Raw genomic sequence first — 22,521 nt, forward strand, 5'->3', positions numbered from 1 at the left:
TTTACTTTTTATGATAAGATGATTTAATTTAATTAATTTAATTTAATTTTCATTTGATTATCACGAAACAAATTTACAATGAATGGGATAGTTCAAGTTTACCTGCAGACACGTTTTAAGAACGACTGGTGAAAGTATTCAAGATGGCAGCCTCCCTGCAGAGAATCAGGCTCAGCTTTTCAGTTTTGAAAAATTTACGTATACATTCAACGTCAAATGGCAAGTATTCAGGTGGAATTAACGAGCAATAGATTAGAGACATAAAGGTCGCTCAATAGTTAGAAAAATCTGTCCTTGTCTCGGGACAGGCCTCACCAAAACCGGGTCCGTAGGACATTGTCACCTTTACTGCTTTAGTCAGATATATCTGACCCGAAATATTTCGGACTATATCACTTTAATTAACAGTGTTTAACAGGTTGGGAGCACTGGGTACCTGTAAAGTGCGAAACAGATTGTATAACCGAACTCTTTTAATTAATATGTATACGGTGTGACCGTTGGACCGAGCGCAGCATATCTGAATACATTTTCAAAATATCTATGTTGAAAACAAGGAAAACTGATCTGGTTCACTTTCAATACGTAGGATTACTGTCTTGCTCTTCTCGCCAATGTAGGAACCAGTTTAGCGGGAAATGCAACGAGCGTGTTGTGACGTAGCCTGGTAGTTGTGACGTGACTGTTTACATTTCTTTAGACAATATTTTAAAAAGAAAGGGGGAAGAATATGATTGTCATCCTTTCCTTTCAAATAAGAAAGGTTTGTAATAAGATTTTTTATTATTATTTTACGAATCGAACCATCCGCCATTTTGTACGAGGGACTTCTGGGATTGGCGTAAAAAAAAAATTCTTGTTAGAGGTTGAGATTTAGCTCGGATTATTTCCCGCGCTCTAGTCATTAGAGCTTGCAGTACGAGCCAGCGCTCGCTATAATAATTAAAAACAGTATCTTAGTTTTTGATTAAATACATTTTACAGAAGTATCAGACATGTTAGCACTTTTTCTTCTTTTTACATGAACACGAGTTTTTCTCGTTTGTACAGGATATATTTACTCTCGCTGTTTTAACGATAAAACATACAATATCACTTTCACATAGAACATTCTATCTAGCCCTCACCAGGTCCGTAAGGCATTGTGTGTGTAAATCACTCCAACGATAGAACATTTTATCTAGCCATCTGTGGGTCCGCAAGGCATTATAAATCATTTTAAAGGACACATGACACAAAAAATTATTTGTCTGTAATCATTGTCTTTATAATCCTTAAGTCAGATTCTCACACTGAATCTGTTAAACAAGCATCTGATAACAAGACACAGCTGGAAATAGTAATCTGTAAACACCAGCCGAAGCAGTTCTCCGAGCAGTGCCGACAGTTAATGAGATAAGAGTCACGTGTGTGTTATATACGTCAGAGGTGAGCTTCTTGCAAATTCTCACCGTAACGTATTCAATACAATGGCTAAAGACTTATTAGAACTCTGATTTATTTAAGAAATAACAAAATTCAATTGCAGTAAAATATTGGAAATCAAGTAATAAACTTAAACTTTGATATTCACATTTGCAGCAGATTTAGGTTGTTGATCCCCCCCCCCCCCCCCCCCCCCCCCCCCAACCTCTAAATTGCTAAACATATATAAATATGTACCAGTATGTATATCATGTATATATTGAAAAAAAATCAACAAAAATTCCGTATATGTCTAATGAATTGACATCATGGCATTCTGAACCCCTTATCTATAAAAATGTATGTCACATATAAATAATGTAAGAAACCTACCATAAAACAAATGTAGGAAAAAAAAGTCACAGAAAAAAAGTCACGGATAAAGAATCACAGGAAAATAAGTCACAGGAAAAAAAGTCACAATATATATTTTGTATAAAAATCACATCATGAAAAAAAGTCACAATATATATTATATTATATGTAATGGGGAAAATTCATAGTATATATTTTGATAGAAAAGGGTCACATATACAAAGGGGAATAAAGTCACAGTATATATATTTTGAAAGAAAACCACACACACACACACACACACACACACACACACACACACACACACACACACATATATATATATATATATATATATATATATATAAGTCAATTATTATATAAGGAGAAAAGTTTTACTTAAATTTGATTCAAAGTTAGAAGATTCCATGTTTTTTTTAATCATTTGCAACAAACAAATAACCCCAATAAAAATTAACTTTTAAGTATTTACAACAGTTGTTGACAGGGACTGTTGAGATTAATTAGTGGCTTCACAAGGCACCTTTCCCCTTTTCTGGACAGTGTATTCCCTGTATAAGTAGACAAAATGGCATCAGTTTACAATCTTTGAAGCCATACATAGGATGAAGGAAAAAATATGTTTGTTTTTTTTTTTAGCAAATGTTAACTATTCATCGGTGCTTTATTTTTCCTACGTATGGTCAAAGTCACTCTTTATAAATATTGTGACTTTTTTTCCTTGGTATAGGCAAAAACAATAAAAAATTTTGAACAAAAGAAATTGTGACTTTTTTTGCTAGGTGTGGTCATAAACACTCTTTATACATATTGTGACTTTTTTTCCTGTGACTTACTTTCCTGTGACTTTTTTCCCGTTTACCCATAAGACAGGGATTATAAAAAATGATCTTTGTTTTCTTTTGGTAACAATTTTCTCTAGCAAATTGCACCCCCTCCCCAAATTTAAATTTGAATCCTGATACAAAATACGAATAGTAAAAAGCAGTTAACTTGCAGCACATATGTAATCATATTGTAAAAAAAAAAAATTAGTTTTTTTTTACCTGAAGTATTTGTTGCTTTCTATATGCACCATACCCAGATGGGTTTTTTCTCTCAGTATTTGATGAAGTTGAACATTCACCTTGGGTAGGCCACTCAGCATCGGGTACAGCATCATCTTTTAACTGAGCACGAGCATTATGATAACCTAATTCAGCTAACCGGGGTGGATAACGAGAATACTGATCTGGCGTAAAGTGTTTCTCACATATTTTACTGTATTTGGTTAATGTAAGGTCTCGTCTATGACAGTAATGTACCATGCTTTTTGAAGACCTGCATCTTTGGGGAAGCGAAAAAATGACACATTTTTGTCCACTTTTGAAGAAGTTGAACAATTATAAACAGCACAATACGGCATCCTTACAAACTATATGAATAACTCTTAAGATACAAAGAAATATGAGTGTGCATGTTCTTTGTTTATGACAGCATTTAACCCATTACTGGTAATTAGGGAAACTGTTTGTCTTTGATCAGTAATAAGAAAGATTTATAGTATCTCTTCTGTAGAAGCATATAGCATCTCTGTGCTGTAGCTCATCTCTGACGTCACCCCGACCGTTTCCGATCTCTGGGGTTTAGAATATGCATATTGAGGTCAGGCTGCTTATCAGTACAGTGTTACAGCTTTAGCTGTGAAACGGATGCGTGTTTAACAGATTCAGTGTGAGAATCTGACTTAAGTATTATAAAGACAATGATTGCAGATAAATAATTTTTTGTGTCATGTGTCCTTTAACGATAGAACAGTCCATCTAGCCCTCACCAGGTCTGTAAGGTATTATCACTTTAACAATAGAATATTCTATCTAGTCACTTTTAGGTCTAGCAAAAGACAACACCAAATTAAGAACTGTTCCTCAAAGCAACATTGTGTGCAATTTACATACCAAGTGAAGGGAAGAGCATACAATTATATGATACTTTATCTTTGCAAGCCAAGTGTCCGATTTGCAAGGAGGCGAGCGTTGTTGGTTGGCCTAAATATGTACGGACAATATCCTTCTAACCAAGTTGGCTGGCCTTAGCATGTACAAACAATTGAACCAAGTATGTACAAATAATAGCACCAGGTCGACTGGCCTTAGTATGTACGAATAATAGCACCAGGTCGGCTGACCTTAGTATGTACGAATAATAGCACCAGGTCGGCTGGTATTGGCATGTACAAACAATAAAGTCTCAAGTTAATTGAGGAACAATTTTAAATATTCAAAGCATCTAGATCTTGTGTATCTAGATCTAGATCTCGTGCATCCATTTAAAAAAAAAAAATCCTTGATACATTACGATCTCCATTTACATCTCCATTTACGTTTAAAAATTTTAGTCAATAATATTCACCATTTTTGAATGACTGCAGCCACATTTCAGATTGCCAAGAAACTCGCATCGTCTTCATGACGATTGTTGACAACCTGGTGCCCATATATTTTAGGACTCATTCCTAAATCTACAATTGTTCAACTAACATTTGTACTTTCATCCCAATAGGACATTCCTGTAGGAAAACAATAATAGCTGTATGAGAGTAAATAAATATTTATTAGAAAACTAACTTACATAACATCAGGATAAAAATATAGGTAGTGACAGCAACATGAACATTTTAGCAACTATTGGCATTTGACCTTTGGTCAGTCGTGCAACAACTTGACCTCTGATTACCTTTGGCAAGTCGCACAATCTTGCTAATATACATCTAAAAATTATAACATTTTCTATAAACACAACGCTTTCCTTCACATTTTTCATTATGCAAAATAAAGAGAAGTTGGCAATACTATGAACAAAAAATATATCAAGAACGAAACCTTAAAATGAAAATAAAATGGACAATGACAATTTCTTAAAAATGAAATAAAGTCAGCATTCTGATAACAAGTTGCTCTACCTTGTTCATTATAAATATATGGCAACAAAAAATAGTTAAAGCATATCTAAAAAGATAACTAAAGATTAAAAATCAATAAAAGGGCCATCAATTTCAAAAATCACTTTGCAACTTCAAAGTTTACATATATAAAATATCATTAAGAATTTTCAAAACACTTTTGTAATTTAACACATGCTCAATATATAAAAAATATATGAAATGGTTGATCATGTGATGTAGAAAGTTTATATTGCATGCATTGCAACATGAATAGTCTTATTAACTCAACATTGTTTAATGTATCCACCCCGTCAACTAATTTTTTGGTTAAGTTATGTATCACACTTTGTGCATAATTAAGTTACTGTATTGTATTATATTTGTTTTGTTAGATTAATTACAATGAACTTGCTTTTACAATAGACTCCATCCCATGAAAAAAGACAGTCAAATTTATCTTGAAATTCATAAAAATAAAGTGTTTGAAAATGTTAACAGCATAATACATGTAGTTTAGAATCAACTACAAAAGCACATGGACAAATAAATATATTCCATATAAATATTCTTTAGAAGAGGTAATGTTCCAAGACCGAAATGATTTACAAAATGCTAAAAAAAATTATAGTCTATAACATTATTAATGTCTGGTGCAAATATTTTGTCGACTTCTTTTAGGTGATAGCCATTGTGAAATTTGTATTCATATTACTAGCAGCATTTTTATCACGTTTTAATACAAGTGTTCAGTGGAGATGCAGCATCATTGCATATAATATTTACTACAATAGTTCAACGTCACATTCAAAAATTCCACGATTCACAAATTTCACAATAGTTCAACGTCACAAATTTCACAAATGATGGTCTATCTTTGATGTTCTGATGTTTCACTTGCGATAATACCTGGCACTTTCTGCGGCCTTGTTGATGGGGCAGTGGCGGAGGGTGTGGGCATGGTCTCCGGTGGCACCACAGGTCGGACAGACATACTTGCGGAGGATAGGACAGATGATTTTGCCGCGGTTGTCCTTCAGCAAGTGGGTTGTGTAGAACTCTCGGGTCTCACCATTCTTCTTGCACAAGACACATGCCTTCTCATCTAAGGGAAACACAGGTCGTCGTGGATTGACCAGTCCATTTCCAATTGCGCCTTTGTACTGGAGGTCGTCAAGAGAAAACTTTCTGTTTTGGAACATGGGATCGAATGAGTTTGGACGAGAGGAACCAAGCGAGTTCTCGCAATACGAGGGGATGGGTCTCCAGTCCTTTGGGTATGGCAATGGCTCCGGTGGACAATCTGAATTCAACCCCTCTTCTTCCGTCAAAGTCGGAGCATCCATGAAGGGGAACTTCCCATTCGCTGAGTAGAACATGTCACCGTTTTCAAATGTCACCCACAGCGGACTCTCCTCCTTCCAACGCCTCCTAGCGCTCGCTCTGGTATATGCAGAATCTTCCGATTTCATGTCGTCGTCAGAAGTGTCCAGGGAAATATCGATGTTGCAGAGGCTTTCCCGTTCCGTATCGCTATAACGAGGCGAGTCCTCCATCATCATGAATTCGTGTCCGATGTCTTGACTTGAACGGTTATCGCTCTGTTGCATGTCTGCAAATTTAAATGTGAAAATTATATAGTGATAATCCCTGGCAACACTATACCAATTTCAGTTTTATTAGCTACATTACATTACGCCATGTTGATCAAGGACATAACCATAAAAAAAATCATTACATGTTTGAGAACGATTACACGCACTTCAAAATATTATTTTAATTTTGGACCCTATGTGGAATATGTTGGGAGGGAGGTCTATGTTAATGGTTAAGGTCACACCTCTCAATTGTGCACAAAGCAGTTTGTATAGAAACTCGAATACTGGACCAAGCCTACAATATTTTGACCACTGTAAATTAAATATTGTGCAGGTTTTTATAAGGGTCTGTATAGGGGGCTAAAATAAGGCCCCATTCCCAATGCTAATTACAGGTATTTCCCCCAAATTTTGCTTTAAAATTTCCAAACAATGAAAACAAATCAAAGTAGGGTAGGCCTATTGTTCATAAATCTTTGCAGACCCAAGGATTACAATATTTGCTTTGAAAAACTCAAATAAACCATATTGTAAAGTGACATTCTTGGACACTACATTTCATAAATGTGTCGTATTGCTATATGTTCCTATGCAGACCATACATCGTAAATCATGTTTATTCTACACAACCTTACTTTCGCATGGATATTCACGAGACACACCTTTAGCAAATCATTACATAATGCTCAAGCTTTTTATGAACAGAAGAGAAAAAAATTTCCAAATCAGACCAGATCTCGCAAGGCATGACATACAGCACTTGCATATATATACACAAAGATACCATGGCAACAGACAGAACTGTTGTATGACAATATAACATGGTTACTAGATTCCTTATTCAACACAAGATAATCTATGTATTTTTGTTGTCTAAATGTGTAATGGTTTATTCACGAGAACTAAATTTTCACGAATGACTAGTCTTGCAAAATTTCATCTAAACAGTGTTTTCCCAAATAAAATTTGATATACAGTAAGGCCATAATTTGAACAAACTTGAACTACTCTTAACCAAGATACCTGCATTTTGTCTGGTCAGATTGTAATACTTAACTGTCAATTAGTTGACTAACCACAATCAATATATTAATGGACAAGTCATAGCAATTTTAATTTGAATTGAACCACTGGGCCAGGAAAGTTTTTGACATGCTGTAGATTCAAGTTTGTTCCAATCATGGTCCCCAGGGGTAAGGTGGGGTCACAATAGGGATCAAAGTTTTACATGCCAATATGTTGGAAATATCTTCCAAGAACACTGAAGTCATGTCAATAATCAAGCATCCCCAGGTAGTTCAAATTAAACGTTTGGTCAGATAGGGGTCCCTAGAAGTAGGGTGGGACCAGACCTCAATATGGGTTTTACTTGGTCATGGGTAGGAAAACATTTTCGAAAACAACAGGGCCACGATTAGTAGCAATAATATGCAAGCATCCCCATGTAGTGCAGATTCAAGTTTGTTCACATTGGGGCCCCTGTAAGTAAGTAAGAGAGAGAGAGAGAGAGAGAGAGAGAGAGAGAGAGAGAGAGAGAGAGAGCACGGGGATCAAAGATTTGTATGAAAATGTCTATAGGAAACATCTTTTGAAAAATCTTCATCTCTTTAACAACAGGGCTACGATTGCTCAGCTTAATAATCTTAATAACAGCAGGGCTACGATTTCTCAGTTTAATAATCTCGATAACAGCAGGGCTACGATTTCTCAGTTTGATATGCGAGTATCTCAATAAAAACAGGGCTATGATTTCTCAGTTTAGTATGCAAGCATCTCCAGGTAGTGCAAATCATGTTCAAATCGTGACGATCCCTGGGGCAGGTTGGGGATACTATCGGGGATCCCTGGGGCAGGTTGGGGATACTATCAGGGATCCCTGGGGCAGGTTGGGGATACTATCAGGGATCCCTGGGGCAGGTTAGGGATACTATCAGGGATCCCTGGGGCAGGTTGGGGATACTATCAGGGATAAGTTTTGCACAACAATCTACAAGGAAATCTTCCATCTCAACAACAACAGGACCATAATTAGTAACATCAATTCAAATTCAAGTTTGTTAACATCAGGGCTCTCATATATTTCATATGTGTATTCCTTGTGACCAATTCAAATTCAAGTTTGTTAACATCAGGGCTCTCATATATTTCATATGTGTATTCCTTGTGACCAGATGAGTTTTAATATTTTACCAAGGTTTTAACCTTGTGCCCTCGACCTTTTAGCATGACCTACTTTTAAGAAAACTTGACCTATTCCACATCTCATGAAACAATTAAGGTAATTCCACCCCTCTAGAATTATAGGTTCAATCTTATATTTGAATGTTGATTGTTCAAATAATATATCTTAATACCCAATAAAAAGGATAAAACAAGTATGTTGCTGTATCAATTAAAATTTTAACAGTTAGCACACATATACCTGTATCAACGTCAGAAAATTGCAACTTTCCCTTAACAGCATTATCAAAATTTCACAAAAACTGGTTAAAACGATACAATAGAGTATTCATAACAAGTTCATGAAAATGTTCCTTTAAACTACAAAATGTTTGACAAATTAAATATATCGCATAATGGACTTGATAAATGATTTAATGAAATCAGAGTTATTGCCCTTGGATTCAATATTTTGAAACATATATAATTGATTATTGATATATAACTTAACGTAGTGCCACACTCCTGTGACATCACAAGATTTTCCAAAGTCAATAATTTAATGACTGGAACATAAATTTTGTTGGAGTCTTTTTCAATAGTTATTGTAAAAAAATCTTGTTAGCCATGAAATATTTCAAAAGTCTTAGTTATATTTGAATAGTCAATAATGTGTTTCAAAATATTGAATCCAAGGACAATAACTCTGTTTTCATTAAATTATTTATCAAGTCCATTATGCAATAGATTTCCTATATTTTTCACAAACATTTTACCAAGGTGATAAGGAATTATTATCTGTGTCTTTTCATGTAATTACATAAAATTTTAATCCATCAGTGGTTTTGAATAGCTCAGCTGTATGGTGCCAGACTTAGGTTTTTTATGGGGGTATACATACTCTGGAAGCTATAGATTTGAAATTATTAAAGAAAGGTATGGATTGTTTTTCATAAATAACTACAACAGATGTACATCTACTAATATAAACAGAAAAAATGATATGTAAACCATGCTATAAGGAAGTTGTGTCTATATTAGTTTGTTTTTCAACATTTTGGAGAATAAGGCTAATTCAATAATTTTGCACTTATTATACTAAAACTTGATGAACATATTGAAAATGACATGTGTTTTAGTTATTGACATGTTTCCTGATAAATAAATGCAATTTAAATTATTATTATTTTTTTTTCATTTTAAAATAACAGATAACTGTTTCCAATGAATTTCATAAAAATCTACATAGGGGTACACGACTTCAGTAGTGACTGTAATGAAAATTAATATGGAAATCCTTAACTAATTTGCCTTTTTTCATTACTCTGAATGTTAATCTATTGATTCCAAACAAAAAATATGCTACCTAGACCCCAAAAATTCAGGACTAAGGACCCACCTTAAGACTTTGAAATCTTCTATGGTTAACAATATTTTTTACAATAACTATTGAAAAAGATTCCAACAAAATTTATGTTCCTGTCTGCATAAATCATAATAAATCGCCGACTTTGCAAAATCTTATGATGTCACAGGAGGGTGGAATTACGTCAAGGTATATAACTTTCATATTTTGTATAGCAAGAGCCATCATTTCGTACTTGGATCTCGATCTTCTCCAGAATTCACAGCCATATTACATGTTGTCATATTGGTATTGAGGCATCTTCAAGCTGTGTGAATTTAGTTCAGTTGTGATCCTTCAGGGCTACTTTGGGGTCAGAATTTTTCATAGGAATAAAGATTGGAAAATTATTTATTTTTTAAATCTCAACAGCAGGACCAGGGCGACTTAGGCGAGTGATGTGACCCATGGGTCTCGTCTTTTCAGTACTTCACATGTTCTTTCGGATAAGGAATGCAATCCTTCATTTGAATTACTTTGACTTTTGAAAAATAGCTCTTTATTCTAATAACCTCAGTTAAATTTGTTTTACACACGATTGCTTTGTGGTGTTTGTTCAATTGAAACTGGTCTTATATTTATAAATTTTATAAATGTCACATGACAACAGACACTTTTGACATAAACTAACACTCAAGCTCTCAACTTTTTATTTTTATGCAAAGGGCTACAACTCTTGTAAAAGTGAGCTAAGCATTTTGCAGTTATTCACTGAATAAGAAAACTGCAAGTTACATTTACTTGAGAAAGCACAAATTATTAACAAGAATCGGAGAAAGCAAGGGCCGAGTTGCGAAAATCTTGATTTTGTTCCAAATAAATCAACACGCTTGATTTATTACCACCCTTTAGCCAAAGACACATATTTCTTAGTTTATTTGGGAACATGTACATGTATATTGCCACCAACATATTGCTACAATGTACTTTATATTACAGTCAATTACTATTGAGATTGTTTGTCAACTCTTTAGTTTATAGGTATTTGATTGACAATATTCACATAGGGCTTATTGGCAAAAAAAGTTTAAATTGATGATTTCAATTTTCCACCTTATCTATATGTAAAAGTGCATTATGCTAAACATTCATGATACATTCTGTAACTATTTTTTTCAAATTCCTTATTTTCAATATTAAATGTATAGCACAATCTGTGATCTATTGTACAAGGAATTTTATTAACCAATCAAGGGACCTGAAAGACTTTTTGATTTACAAGAGTATATATTAATCATTGGTGCAGAATAAAATATGAGATGGTCAATCCTTAATGCATAGCAAAAACACAACAGAATCTGAAGGCCACTACATAGATGCATGGGTTGATCATATATATTTTGACTTAGTTTTGAAAGCAAGTACAAATATAAAATTCCTAAATGAGTTGGGGGGGGGGGGGGGGATTATCAATGATATTCAAATATTTTACTCCTTCCTATACAAACTTTCTCCACTGTTTTGGATTGAGAAATCATGGGAATAAATTACATTCCACAAGGCAAATCATATCTAAATCTTAGTTTTTATTTCTATCATGATTGTAGCAATGGTAGTAAAATTGTCTATTGATACCGAACAGAAACAATAGAATACTGAATATACATAATTAAATTTCAGACTCGATTGAGGGCTCAAAATCATTGCAACACATGTCAAGATGTGTCATCATCACAAGACAATCTAGAAATTTACATATCATTATTCCCTGGTCTTCCGTGTATTAATTTTGTTGAAAAAATGATAGGTAATCAAAGTTTTCTCTTTATTAGTATATATTTATGCTTAAAATTGAACACAAGTAAAGATTCACGAGAGATGAAAATTTCTGCATAAAGTAGTCCTACAGTCCTTTCTTTTTAGCTTCAAGAAAATTACTAGTTTGTAAAATTTACTTACAAGTTCTTTCAGTTTTTAAGGATTTTGAAAAAGTAAAAAGTTTGAGATGCTTTTAAAATTTTATTTATATTGAAAAATGTAAAGTTTTTTAATTTAAAAAATGTAATTTGATTTATTTGAAGTTTAAAATCATGAGAAAACACCTTAGGTACTCCTTAATTGTGAACTTTTTGTCATTAAAGGAATTTACCCTGTGCATTTTTAATAATTTTAAAATGCAATAATGTAATTTTTTGTTTAAACAAATATAACTAACAATTTTTGTATGAAGTTTTTTCTGTTGATTTGATTTTCTATTAAAAATCATTTTGGTTTAATTCCATTGCTTATAAATATGCTAATAAATTAAATAACTTACTTTTAACAATTTGACTGGCGAGGTTAAAGTAGTCCTGGTACACGTTATACTCCATCACTAAGTCTAATGTTAGTTCTTCAGCAAAATGTCCAAATTTTTAACTTTCAGACACCCTTATACCGTTATATTAGAGTGGACTAGTCTATTTCAAAGGGGCGCAAATACTCGGGACGTTACTGCTCATTTTGTATATATATACTGAATTTAGTATTTTCTTAATCTCTAAAATCACGTTACAAGAACAATCCCATATCAATTTATTGATACCTTTTTATAAATTAAAGTCTATATTATATTTTCATTTGTTGCGTGAGAATTTTGAAAATATGAATAAGAGAATCGTTTCACCTCCTTGTTGGTAATAGTATCACCCGGTGGGGTGTCGGGCCATCAAAGCGCCGCCGTGTAACGGGTACGCGTATTGAGTCCTCGGAGCGCGTGCCCTTGAAACAACATAAAAACGTTTGTTGTTGGAGATAAAAGTAAAGGAGGGTTTGAAATCGAAACGAAGAGCAGAAAAAATCGTGTTATGTTAACTTCATACAAGAAACCGCGGGAAAAGAGAGCCTTGCAGACATAAACAGAGTTATTAATTGAAACGGGACTTTTTAAAAAACCCTTTCAATTTAGCGAAATTCTATAGATGTGATAAAATTACCGCCTATCTCTACTAATTATAAGTAACAGTTCTTGTTTTCTTTAGGTACTATTTTTTTTTTTTTTTTTTAGATGTGTGTAGGCCCGATGGGCCGGATGCTTTAATGGGAAAACTTTGGAATTAAAATAGTAAAATCATCGAGATGAAATATTTTTTGGAAATGAAATATAGCAGTCCTAGATATACATGTTCAGTACTGTAATTCGCAGTCCTAGATATTCATGTTCAGTACTGTAATTCGCAGTCCTAGATATACATGTTCAGTAGTGTAATTCCGTTATATCTAACGCCTTTAGTGTTGTTTTTAGGAACGATACATAGACGATTGAAGAGCAGCAAAACTGAAGAACACGAACAACAAAGTTTTTTAGAGAGGTTGGTTTGTTTGAATCCACCACCACCACCCCCCCCCCCCCTTTTCTTTTTTTTTTTTTTTTTTTGCTACATACATGCAGGTTCATCACTTTTGTAAAGTTCAATGTAGATTGAATATATTAGATTTTATAGTATTTGGTGTAGAGTTCTATTCCCTTACCCTTCCAAGCGATATAATTGTCTGTGAGTCTAGCTTTTATACAATATATATTTATAAAATTTTATCCTTGGTGTTCTGAAACTTAAAAAGTCATTTATAACTAGTAACTGTCGTGTACTGGTGTCTACAGTCATTGCCACTGTTAATATAATCAGGAATAGGAGCATACTGTTTTACAAACATCTTGTGTAGAACTAGTTTGACCAGTTCCTGACAGGGAGACCCGTCTACAATTAGCAATTAGAATGACTAGTTTACTTTAATTGTCTTCACAGTACCAAACCGTCAGTGACTCTCAGCGCGGATGAATCCATGGTAATCTGTTTACACCCAGAAGCCAAATTTCCCTATGAGTGCACAAAGGTATGACAAGCCTTGTAAAAAAAATTTAGCCATAATTTTTTTTTTAATTTAATTTTATTTCATTTTTTTTTTTTTATTTTTTTTTTTTTTTGTAATTTTATTTCACATTTGGTTAATGTATCTATGTAAATAAATTAAATTTTCTTCTTCCCCAATTCTGCAGCCAATGCCAAGAGACACTGCAGACATGTCAAAAGTAAGTCTCACATTGTCATATAGTTTAAAATAAAAAGTAAAGAATCAGTTATATAATTATTACGTTACTAAAAAAAATAGTGCTATTTCAACTTGCATGTCAGTTACCGCTATCTATTTATCTTGTATGTATAGGAAAAATATGATTCACTCAGTTCGGTATTCTCAGTGTCAATAGATATTTGACTTGCACATTTATTAAGATGGTCTCTTGTATATTTATGGGACAGTGTATAACAAGATGAAAATTTTATTCGCTAAACAGTACCCAGAACAGATGGTAAGGGGACATGGAGAAAATAAGGGAGTTACGCCCATTAATCTCAGCGGGATCCCGTAAAGGGAAACAACTTTTCAAAACATGTAATTATCTACCGGTAAATGATTGAAGTGTATCAATGTCTGAATTGAAGGATATTCCAATTATACAATTATTGTGGGTAATTATTTAGATTAATAATGAGATACCAGATAGAATCCTAATCTATCGGTTTTATTCGCACGGCCACCACGCGATTTTCGAATATACATTGTATTTGATCATCCTTTCTTCACTGCTAAACAATGTTTAATTGTAATGTGTGAGGGAGGGTGGCTTTATTGTTTTTATAGACTAATGATATAATTCAAACATACTTTTTGATTTAGTACCCCCACCCACCCACCCGCGCGCGATATTTGGAAGGTGGACAGTACACACGGTTTATCATTCTGTCTGATTTCAGGGCGATTCCCCGTTGAAGATTCAATATCTACAAGACCACAAATTAAGACACAGGCCGGATGGTCCTACTGTGTCAGAGCTGGCCAACATCTTCTACGACACCAAACATCAGTTTAACCCCAAGTAAGAAACTCTTCTGTTGCCCGACGCTAGGATTTTAAATCTTGCCGAAAACTTAAGTCAGAATATTGAGATGCTTTATATTAACCAGAGAACTGAAAGTCTAAATCTGTACTCTGGTGACGTCATTTTATTAAGGAGGAATAACACCCCCAGAGAAATCTGAGATGAATGGAAAATAGAGGATATGTGCAATAATATTTTGAAATTGAAAACTTTTATATTTACCAAATTACCGTATGTAGTTAAAATATACAAATTTAGAAGAAAGTACTCTGGAACAAACTAAAAACTGCACTAGACTCCAACCCGCAATCTACAGATCAGCAATCGACATGTAATTCTCCCGATTAATTAGATTTAAGAGGAATATGCATGTATTACTGATATTTGTATTTTTATTTTTCATAATGAAGTCGGCCATTATAACATTGTATTGGACTTTTAACTACATGTAGTTGAGAGTTTTAGCGCAGTTTACAGAAAACTTAGGTTACATGGATATTGGCAATTCGACTAGTATAGAGTACATTTACTTGACCATTGGACCAAGGTTTTTCCTTTCAAATCTGTAAGGCTGTTTATATTGCCCCTTTTATGCGGAAAAAAAATTGTACCTCCAAACAAGGGGGGGGGGGGTCCTTAGTGTACGTATTTGTCCTACGACGTAAAAATTATTGTGGTACACATTCTATTGAATATGAAAGTTGAGAATAAATATCTTCGTAAAATAATAAGGAAAATCTTCTTCCAATGGTCGAGTGCCTGTGGAGAATTATGGCACAGTTCACAGAAAACGGCCGGTATACTGAACGGTTTGATTTGTATACAACTTTAATCCGGTCTGCAGATATTTTTTTCTTCAGGAAACCGGGGCCTAGTCTCTTTCAATGTTCCCATGGTGTTCTTTTCCCTACTTTCTTTGGATGATTAAATATTTTGTGTTGGAAAAATATTGAATACACACAAGAAACGTAATTTCCAGATGTATACAGGTTCTGTTCTCAAAAACTGTGGAAACATTCACCTGATAATGATTTAGAATCTGTCGGACATTTTTAAGATTCATATTTATTTTTCTTTCTTTCAGACAGAGACAGAGGAGAAGAATGCGAAATATCCCCCCGCCGGATCGCGAAAGCATATGAGACTGTGTATTTTAAAATTGAAGATTAAAACGCTACAAAACAAGAAGAATGTTTGTGTTTATAAGATAGATTGGTCACCTTACAATAAATGTTTATAGCATCTTAAGATAGACCAGTTCCTCTGCATCCTTACACTTTCCTTTGCATATTAAATTTAAAAAGTTGAAGCCAGATATATTTAATTCGTCACTGTCACAAGAATTGGGACCTGCATCGCTCACTTTTCTACATGGGCTCTAAATTTGATGGGTACAGATTATTTTGGTAACAGCCTTCGATCTCTTGTTAAGCAGGGGTGCGGCATGGGAAATACTTACGGTCGCTTTTGTTTATATATCTATACAGGGTTTTAATTGATTTGAAGAATTTCCAGGTCGATAAACATATGGTTGGATTGTCTGAATCGGTTAAATATTTACAGTATGCATGAAATTAAAAATTGCACCGACTTTCAACATTGGAAATTTAAAAGTTACTTGCACATTCTACCACAGGGGCTATTGAAGTTTAAAGAGTTTATTAAAGTATGAGGAAGTAAGTAGCGTGTAAATGATGTGACATTTTGATTGACAGGTCCGAAATATTCCACACTAGTCTGAATTTCGCTGCTGTCATAGGCGAGAAACCACCCGGTGATCTGGACCGGTAAATGTCCTAGTAAAAGTAAACACGTGGAATCGAGAGAACGATGACGTATATCTCTGTTTTATTAAGAACCTGTAGCTTGAAATTTGGCGTGCAAGTAGTTAAAACATTAATCTACGCAAGGAGACCGGCAAATTACGCATATCACAACTAGTTTAAGATTTCTTAGGCATTTAAAGCGAGGGAATAGTTTTTTGGTTTTTTTATCTGGGTCAGAGTTAGACCCCTTTCTATATATATGGTATCACAGAGTTCGGACCCAAAACGGGCTTAACCCTGCCTTGCACTAATCATGAGTGCCTTTGCCCTACGTGTCATTAACTTATCAAGAATTTTAAGATAACTTCGGATATAATATGATAAAGACCATACCTTTATCCTGTCTTTCAGTACACTGGTTTTAATCAAGCTGGCTTTGGATGTTAACAGCATATGAATATTTTGAATTTAGACTATCAAGTATTTATATAGTGTGGGTTCGAATTTACTAATAAGTATTACTCATTAAGAGTTAATTTGAACCCAGGAGACATAATTGCCCGTAGTATAGACCACTGACGCTGATATCCGTAGGGGTCCTTAATTACTATACAACGGAGCACTCGTATGTGATAATTAGACCCCCAAGCGATAAGTGTCTCTGGGATAGAGGGATCGAGTGGTGCCCCGAGAAGGGAGGAAATACGTGATCTTTACAAACAATTTAATTCAATTTTTCATTGTCCTTGAGTTATATTCCATTCGTCACCGGAAAACATTCAGTACATGTGTGTACACAATATATTTAATTGTTATAGGTAACAACGGGTGAGTGAACAGGGGAAGATAGAAGGAGAAATTACTAATATAATATAATCACATTATGAGTTACACATGTCATCAGAAAATTATTATAACTACATTATTGACTTAACAACGCTAAACTTCGTTTTTCACAGCTTGTACTAAAACAGAATTCCCAAGTTATTGAGTTTAGTATTGTCTATATTAAGAAGTTGGTCAATTTATAGACACCTGGAGTGGATTTTACAAAAGAATTTACGACTTCCGACAAATTTTACATACTGGATTTTTCAACTTTATTGTAAATCATTCACTCCGAATGCAAAATATTTTCTAAAGAAAATATTGAAAATTTAGCCTCAGAAAAGTTTTAATTCATTCATTCAAAGTAATAACTGTATAATACAATTTAACACTTGCTACTTTGTCGTAGGTTGTTTTGTGAAACAGGCCCCTGGATTTTTGTTATGGGGAATTTTAAATATATTTCTCAAATCAATATAAAATGGATATTCCAGGACAAAATGAAACTCATTTTCTTTATCATTATTATGTTACATGATTTACAAATCCCCCCCCACCCCACCCCACCCCGTTTAAGTTGATAAATCGTTTGAGATATGATTGTAAACAAAGGCTATATCTATTAAATGTTGAAAATAAAAACCACTCTTTGGTGAACTTGAAAGCGGCAACATTAGATTTTGCTTGGAAATATCCAATATATCCTGAACTGAATTATCTTTTCTTATGATCTCTGATTATCTTGTAATTTTGAAGTTGATTCGCAGGCAACTCGTGAAACAAATATTCCAAACCGATGCTTGACAAACCAGGTCTTACATTAACAATCCAGCTGTCATCGTTTGCAACACTATTTCAAAATACAGTTATTCGTGGTTTAATTTTCAACCAGAATTTAAGAAAAAAATTCTTAATTTTCTTCTACTGTAAAGTGGGAATATACCAAGCTCACAATATACCATACTATTGTTAGTTCTATTGTTTACCCCTAACGTTACTTTTTTGTACAAAAAGAAAGATGCACCTTTTTAATGCCCGGTGCTTTATGAAAACCCCAAATTTCACATGCATAGGAAAGAATACTGTGTACATAAGTATTGAATATTTACCATTGTGATTTAACAGTAAAATAATGATTTCTCTAGGTATTGGATACCGCAAGAAGTGCTTCACGTCCTTATTCTGCAGCAAGTTTTTGTGTTTCAAAAAAAATTCTATAATGATTAAACAACATTCCTAAATCAAATGTATTTACAACTTCACGGCACTGATTATTACACACCCATTTCTCAGTTTCAAATATTTTCCCACTATTTGTAAAAATAACGATCTTGGTTTTTTGACACATTCACTATTAAATCTCAATTATTAGAACAATTATAGAGAATAGTTAACATGCTTTGTAACCCTGAAGGTGTCTCCAATATAATTACCACGTCGTCAGCATGCATTATTAGAGAAATGTTTAATTTGATAAGTGGACAATTGTTACTAACGAAATATATCACAAATCATTGACATAAAGAGCAAAAAGTAATGGTGATAACACTTCGCCCTGCGTAAAACCCATTTCATTGCTAAAATATTTGCTGAAAACCCCATTGTATTTTTACATTATGATTTTACACTGTTGTACAAAGATTGGATGACTTGAAGCAGTTTTTCTCGAATACTAACATTAAACAATATGAACCCTAACTTATACCAATTGATAAAGTCAAACGCCATTTGAAAATATACAGAACCAACAATATAAAGGTTGTTTGTTTTTTTTTACGTGTATTAAAATCGCGGTTTGTTTGACACAACCATTACAATCAGGTAGGAATTATTATACCGAGTCTTCACTGTTCATGAAATGCTCACAGTAGTGTGTCTCATAGAAAAAGAATTATTATACGGAGTCTTCACTGCTCATGAAATGCTCACAGTAGTGTGTCTCATAGAAAAGGAATTATTATACCGAGTCTTCACTGTTCATGAAATGCTCACAGTAGTCATAGAAAAGGAATTATTATACCGAGTCTTCACTGTTCATGAAATGCTCACAGTAGTCATAGAAAAGGAATTATTATACCGAGTCTTCACTGTTCATGAAATGCTCACAGTAGTCATAGAAAAGGAATTATTATACCGAGTCTTCACTGTTCATGAAATGCTCACAGTAGTCATAGAAAAGGAATTATTATACCGAGTCTTCACTGCTCATGAAATGCTCACAGTAGTGTGTCTCATAGAAAAGGAATTATTATACCGAGTCTTCACTGTTCATGAAATGCTCACAGTAGTGTGTCTCATAGAAAAGGAATTATTATACGGAGTCTTCACTGCTCATGAAATGCTCACAGTAGTGTGTCTCATAGAAAAGGAATTATTATACCGAGTCTTCACTGCTCATGAAATGCTCACAGTAGTGTGTTTTGGCTTGTAGATTTGGGGATATAACTAAATGTGGAAACAAATCCTTAATGAAGTTACAACTTACAGTCTCAATTTAATTTTCATCTCAATTTAGCTTTTATATTCTCGATTTAATTTTTATATTCTCAAGCAAATTCAGATCTCGTTCAATATTTTAGCATTTAAAAAAATAGGTATGTTGGTTGAATGGTTGTATATTGATTAACGTGTAATGATTAACTTCCCGCTCGAGAATCACCATTGCTGCAAAGGGCTGCAAAATTTTTGACCTACACTCGGCGCTTACGGCCTTTGAGAAGGGGGAGGGGGTCTCTATTGTGCCACGCCTGCTGTGACATGGGACCTCGGTTTTTACGGTCTCCTCCAAAGGACCGCTCCATTTAGTCGCCTCTTACGACAAGCAAGGGGTACTGCGGACCTATTCTAACCCGGATTCCCACGAAAGCTTTTTTAAAAAAAGTAAAGAAATGGGTGTTTTAACTGCATAACTATAACGAAGAACGTCACACGAACTCAATGGGGATGGAGGTCATGCTCGTGACTTTTACCTCAAACTCTCAGAGAGAGAGAGAGAGAGAGAGAGAGAGAGAGAGAGAGAGAGAGAGAGAGAGATTCATATTTATGATCACTATTGCTAATTACTGGTACATAAATTTCATTTCTGCGAGGGGATCAATTGTACAGGCCAAGAAAAAAGGTTAGTGAACCTTTGAGATAAATTTCCTTTGACAGACGGACGGATGAGATTACCTCTCTTGAGTCTTTTGTTAAACGGGGGGGGGGGGGGGGTGTCTTAGTAAGTTTGAAGGCAGTTGGGGAGAGATAAAAACTTAAGACTTTTATTGACCGTCTACCTAACCATCCTCACAACGCCAGGGGATCACGGACACGAGTGGACTCAGGACCCCTGACATTGTGAGAATGTTACCTAACCATCAGACCAGGAAGGGATATGTACGGTGTGAACTGTGGTAACCCGTGTCCTCGTAGGATGCAAGAAATGTGGTATACCGTGTCCTCGTAGGACGCAAGAACTGTCAAATTATCTCATGATGAATTCTTAACTTATAATTACAGTATTCATAACGTGCAATTAGAACTAGTTTATATTTCATAAGACAGATAATTAATGCTTTAGATAAAGGTATCATTAAGAGGGAGCTGGATTGGATTTCACAGGGGGCTTGGTAAGTCACAGTAGTTGTTTTAAAATTGGATTGGGGGGGGGGTGAAGAAAGAGTCGTTTACTGACGATTTTAAAAACAAGAGAAACTTAATAAAACTACGTTAGAACGAGAGTAATATAAGCCTTTTGGCTTGTTTTTCAATCTATTGAATGTATAAGACATTGCTTGTAAATATTGTTATCAAATTATTTACGAATAAATATTGTTTTAAACTAAACCAAACTAAAATTACGTTGATAATCGCTGTTAGGGTAAAATATAAGGATGAATTATTCATAGGAAGACAATAATTATTTAATTACCAAAATTACACATTCATGTGGCTGTTTTGAGGTTAAAAAGTGTTTGAAATAGTTAAATACTGGTTTTATTACTGATATATGTATATATATAATATAGATCAAATTTCATTGAATTTAAATTTTATTGACAAAATGACAGTTAAAGCCCCTTTAAGCTTCATTTGTAAATCAGGGATGGATCCTAACAAATTCTTGAAGAGAGTGTGACCCATATCGATACCCCCCTCCCCCCCCCCGAAACACCATTTTTGAACTTCGAAAGTTCAAACACAGGAGGATTCCAATCCATGTATCCCCTCTAGATCCGTAACGAAAAATCAGAGCAGTTTCTAAAGAAAGCCAGTAAATAATTTCTAAAAAGTTTTTAAAATGAGTATGAAGAATTTCTTTTTGTGTCATGCATGTACACTAATTCACATTTAGACAGTTAAAATGTCATTTGCGTTGACCTTGACAGGAAAAACTGCAGAAAACATGAGAATGGTGTTGAATTTAATGTTGTTTAAGATTCGCTTGATCTAGTCTGTCGTTTTCGTGATCGTTTCAGACAATGCTGCGCATGTCCCGACCATGAAAGGATGAAACAACAACTCGCAAGGGGCCGAGATCAAAAGATCGACGTCCGATGTAAATCTAAGTTCTAATAGTTAGGGGGAGTTTCTATCATCCGACATCGATTACACTTTCGTAGAAAAAGAAAAAAAGACAAGCGACTGTTAAAAACCACATAATAAAATTACATTTCAATGAACATTTAATAGTTTAATGTACACTTTCATTTGTGAATACACAGTAGAAAAGGTACATACAGTGTTATTTATACTCGTATGTTTTTTTCCTTTTATTAAATTTGTTGTAACATTTATCATATTTAATTAAAGCGGAAAGGGGGGGGGGGGTTGAAAACTGTGGATTTAGTTTTTTGTCAGACATTGATCTCGCCTCTAAGTGATAGGAAAATAAACAAAGAATACGTTCGTATGAAATTTATTGACCACGCACTGTGTAACCATGGTAACGGGTACTTTTAATGTGAAACGAAACAAAATGAAATGAAACGAAACTTACTGAAAAGAAACGAAATCAAATAAACATCTTACAAAGCATTACGAAACAAAACAGATTGTATAACCGAACTCTTTAATCATAATGATATAAAATGGTAATATGGGCGAGTATCTCAGGCCCTGTGAAAGTTGACACCTTTGATGTAATCTTTCGGGTGGATTGATACATTTTTAAGCGGTCTATCGGTTAGGATAAAAAGAATTATTTGAAGAAGCCGGTGTCTGAGAAA

At 34.2% G+C, this 22,521-nt stretch overlaps 2 protein-coding genes across 2 annotated transcripts; one reads left to right on the forward strand and one right to left on the reverse strand.

Annotated features, from left to right (window-relative positions):
• Positions 1 to 104: 104 nt before the first annotated feature.
• LOC125655144 (39S ribosomal protein L42, mitochondrial-like) lies at positions 105 to 15,908 on the forward strand. Its single transcript, XM_048885321.2, has 6 exons — positions 105 to 219; positions 13,086 to 13,152; positions 13,588 to 13,675; positions 13,839 to 13,871; positions 14,596 to 14,717; positions 15,805 to 15,908. The coding sequence occupies exons 1-6, from the start codon at positions 144 to 146 to the stop codon at positions 15,860 to 15,862; spliced, it is 444 nt and encodes a 147-aa protein (XP_048741278.1). The 5' UTR covers positions 105 to 143; the 3' UTR covers positions 15,863 to 15,908.
• On the reverse strand, positions 4,354 to 12,764 carry LOC125655137 (uncharacterized). Its single transcript, XM_048885309.2, has 2 exons — positions 12,120 to 12,764; positions 4,354 to 6,311 (listed from the first exon to the last, which is right to left on the reverse strand). The coding sequence occupies exons 1-2, from the start codon at positions 12,172 to 12,174 to the stop codon at positions 5,593 to 5,595; spliced, it is 774 nt and encodes a 257-aa protein (XP_048741266.1). The 5' UTR covers positions 12,175 to 12,764; the 3' UTR covers positions 4,354 to 5,592.
• Positions 15,909 to 22,521: the final 6,613 nt, after the last annotated feature.

This window comes from Ostrea edulis, chromosome 7 (assembly GCF_947568905.1).
Source record: "Ostrea edulis chromosome 7, xbOstEdul1.1, whole genome shotgun sequence".
In the NCBI taxonomy this organism is placed as follows: domain Eukaryota; kingdom Metazoa; phylum Mollusca; class Bivalvia; order Ostreida; family Ostreidae; genus Ostrea; species Ostrea edulis.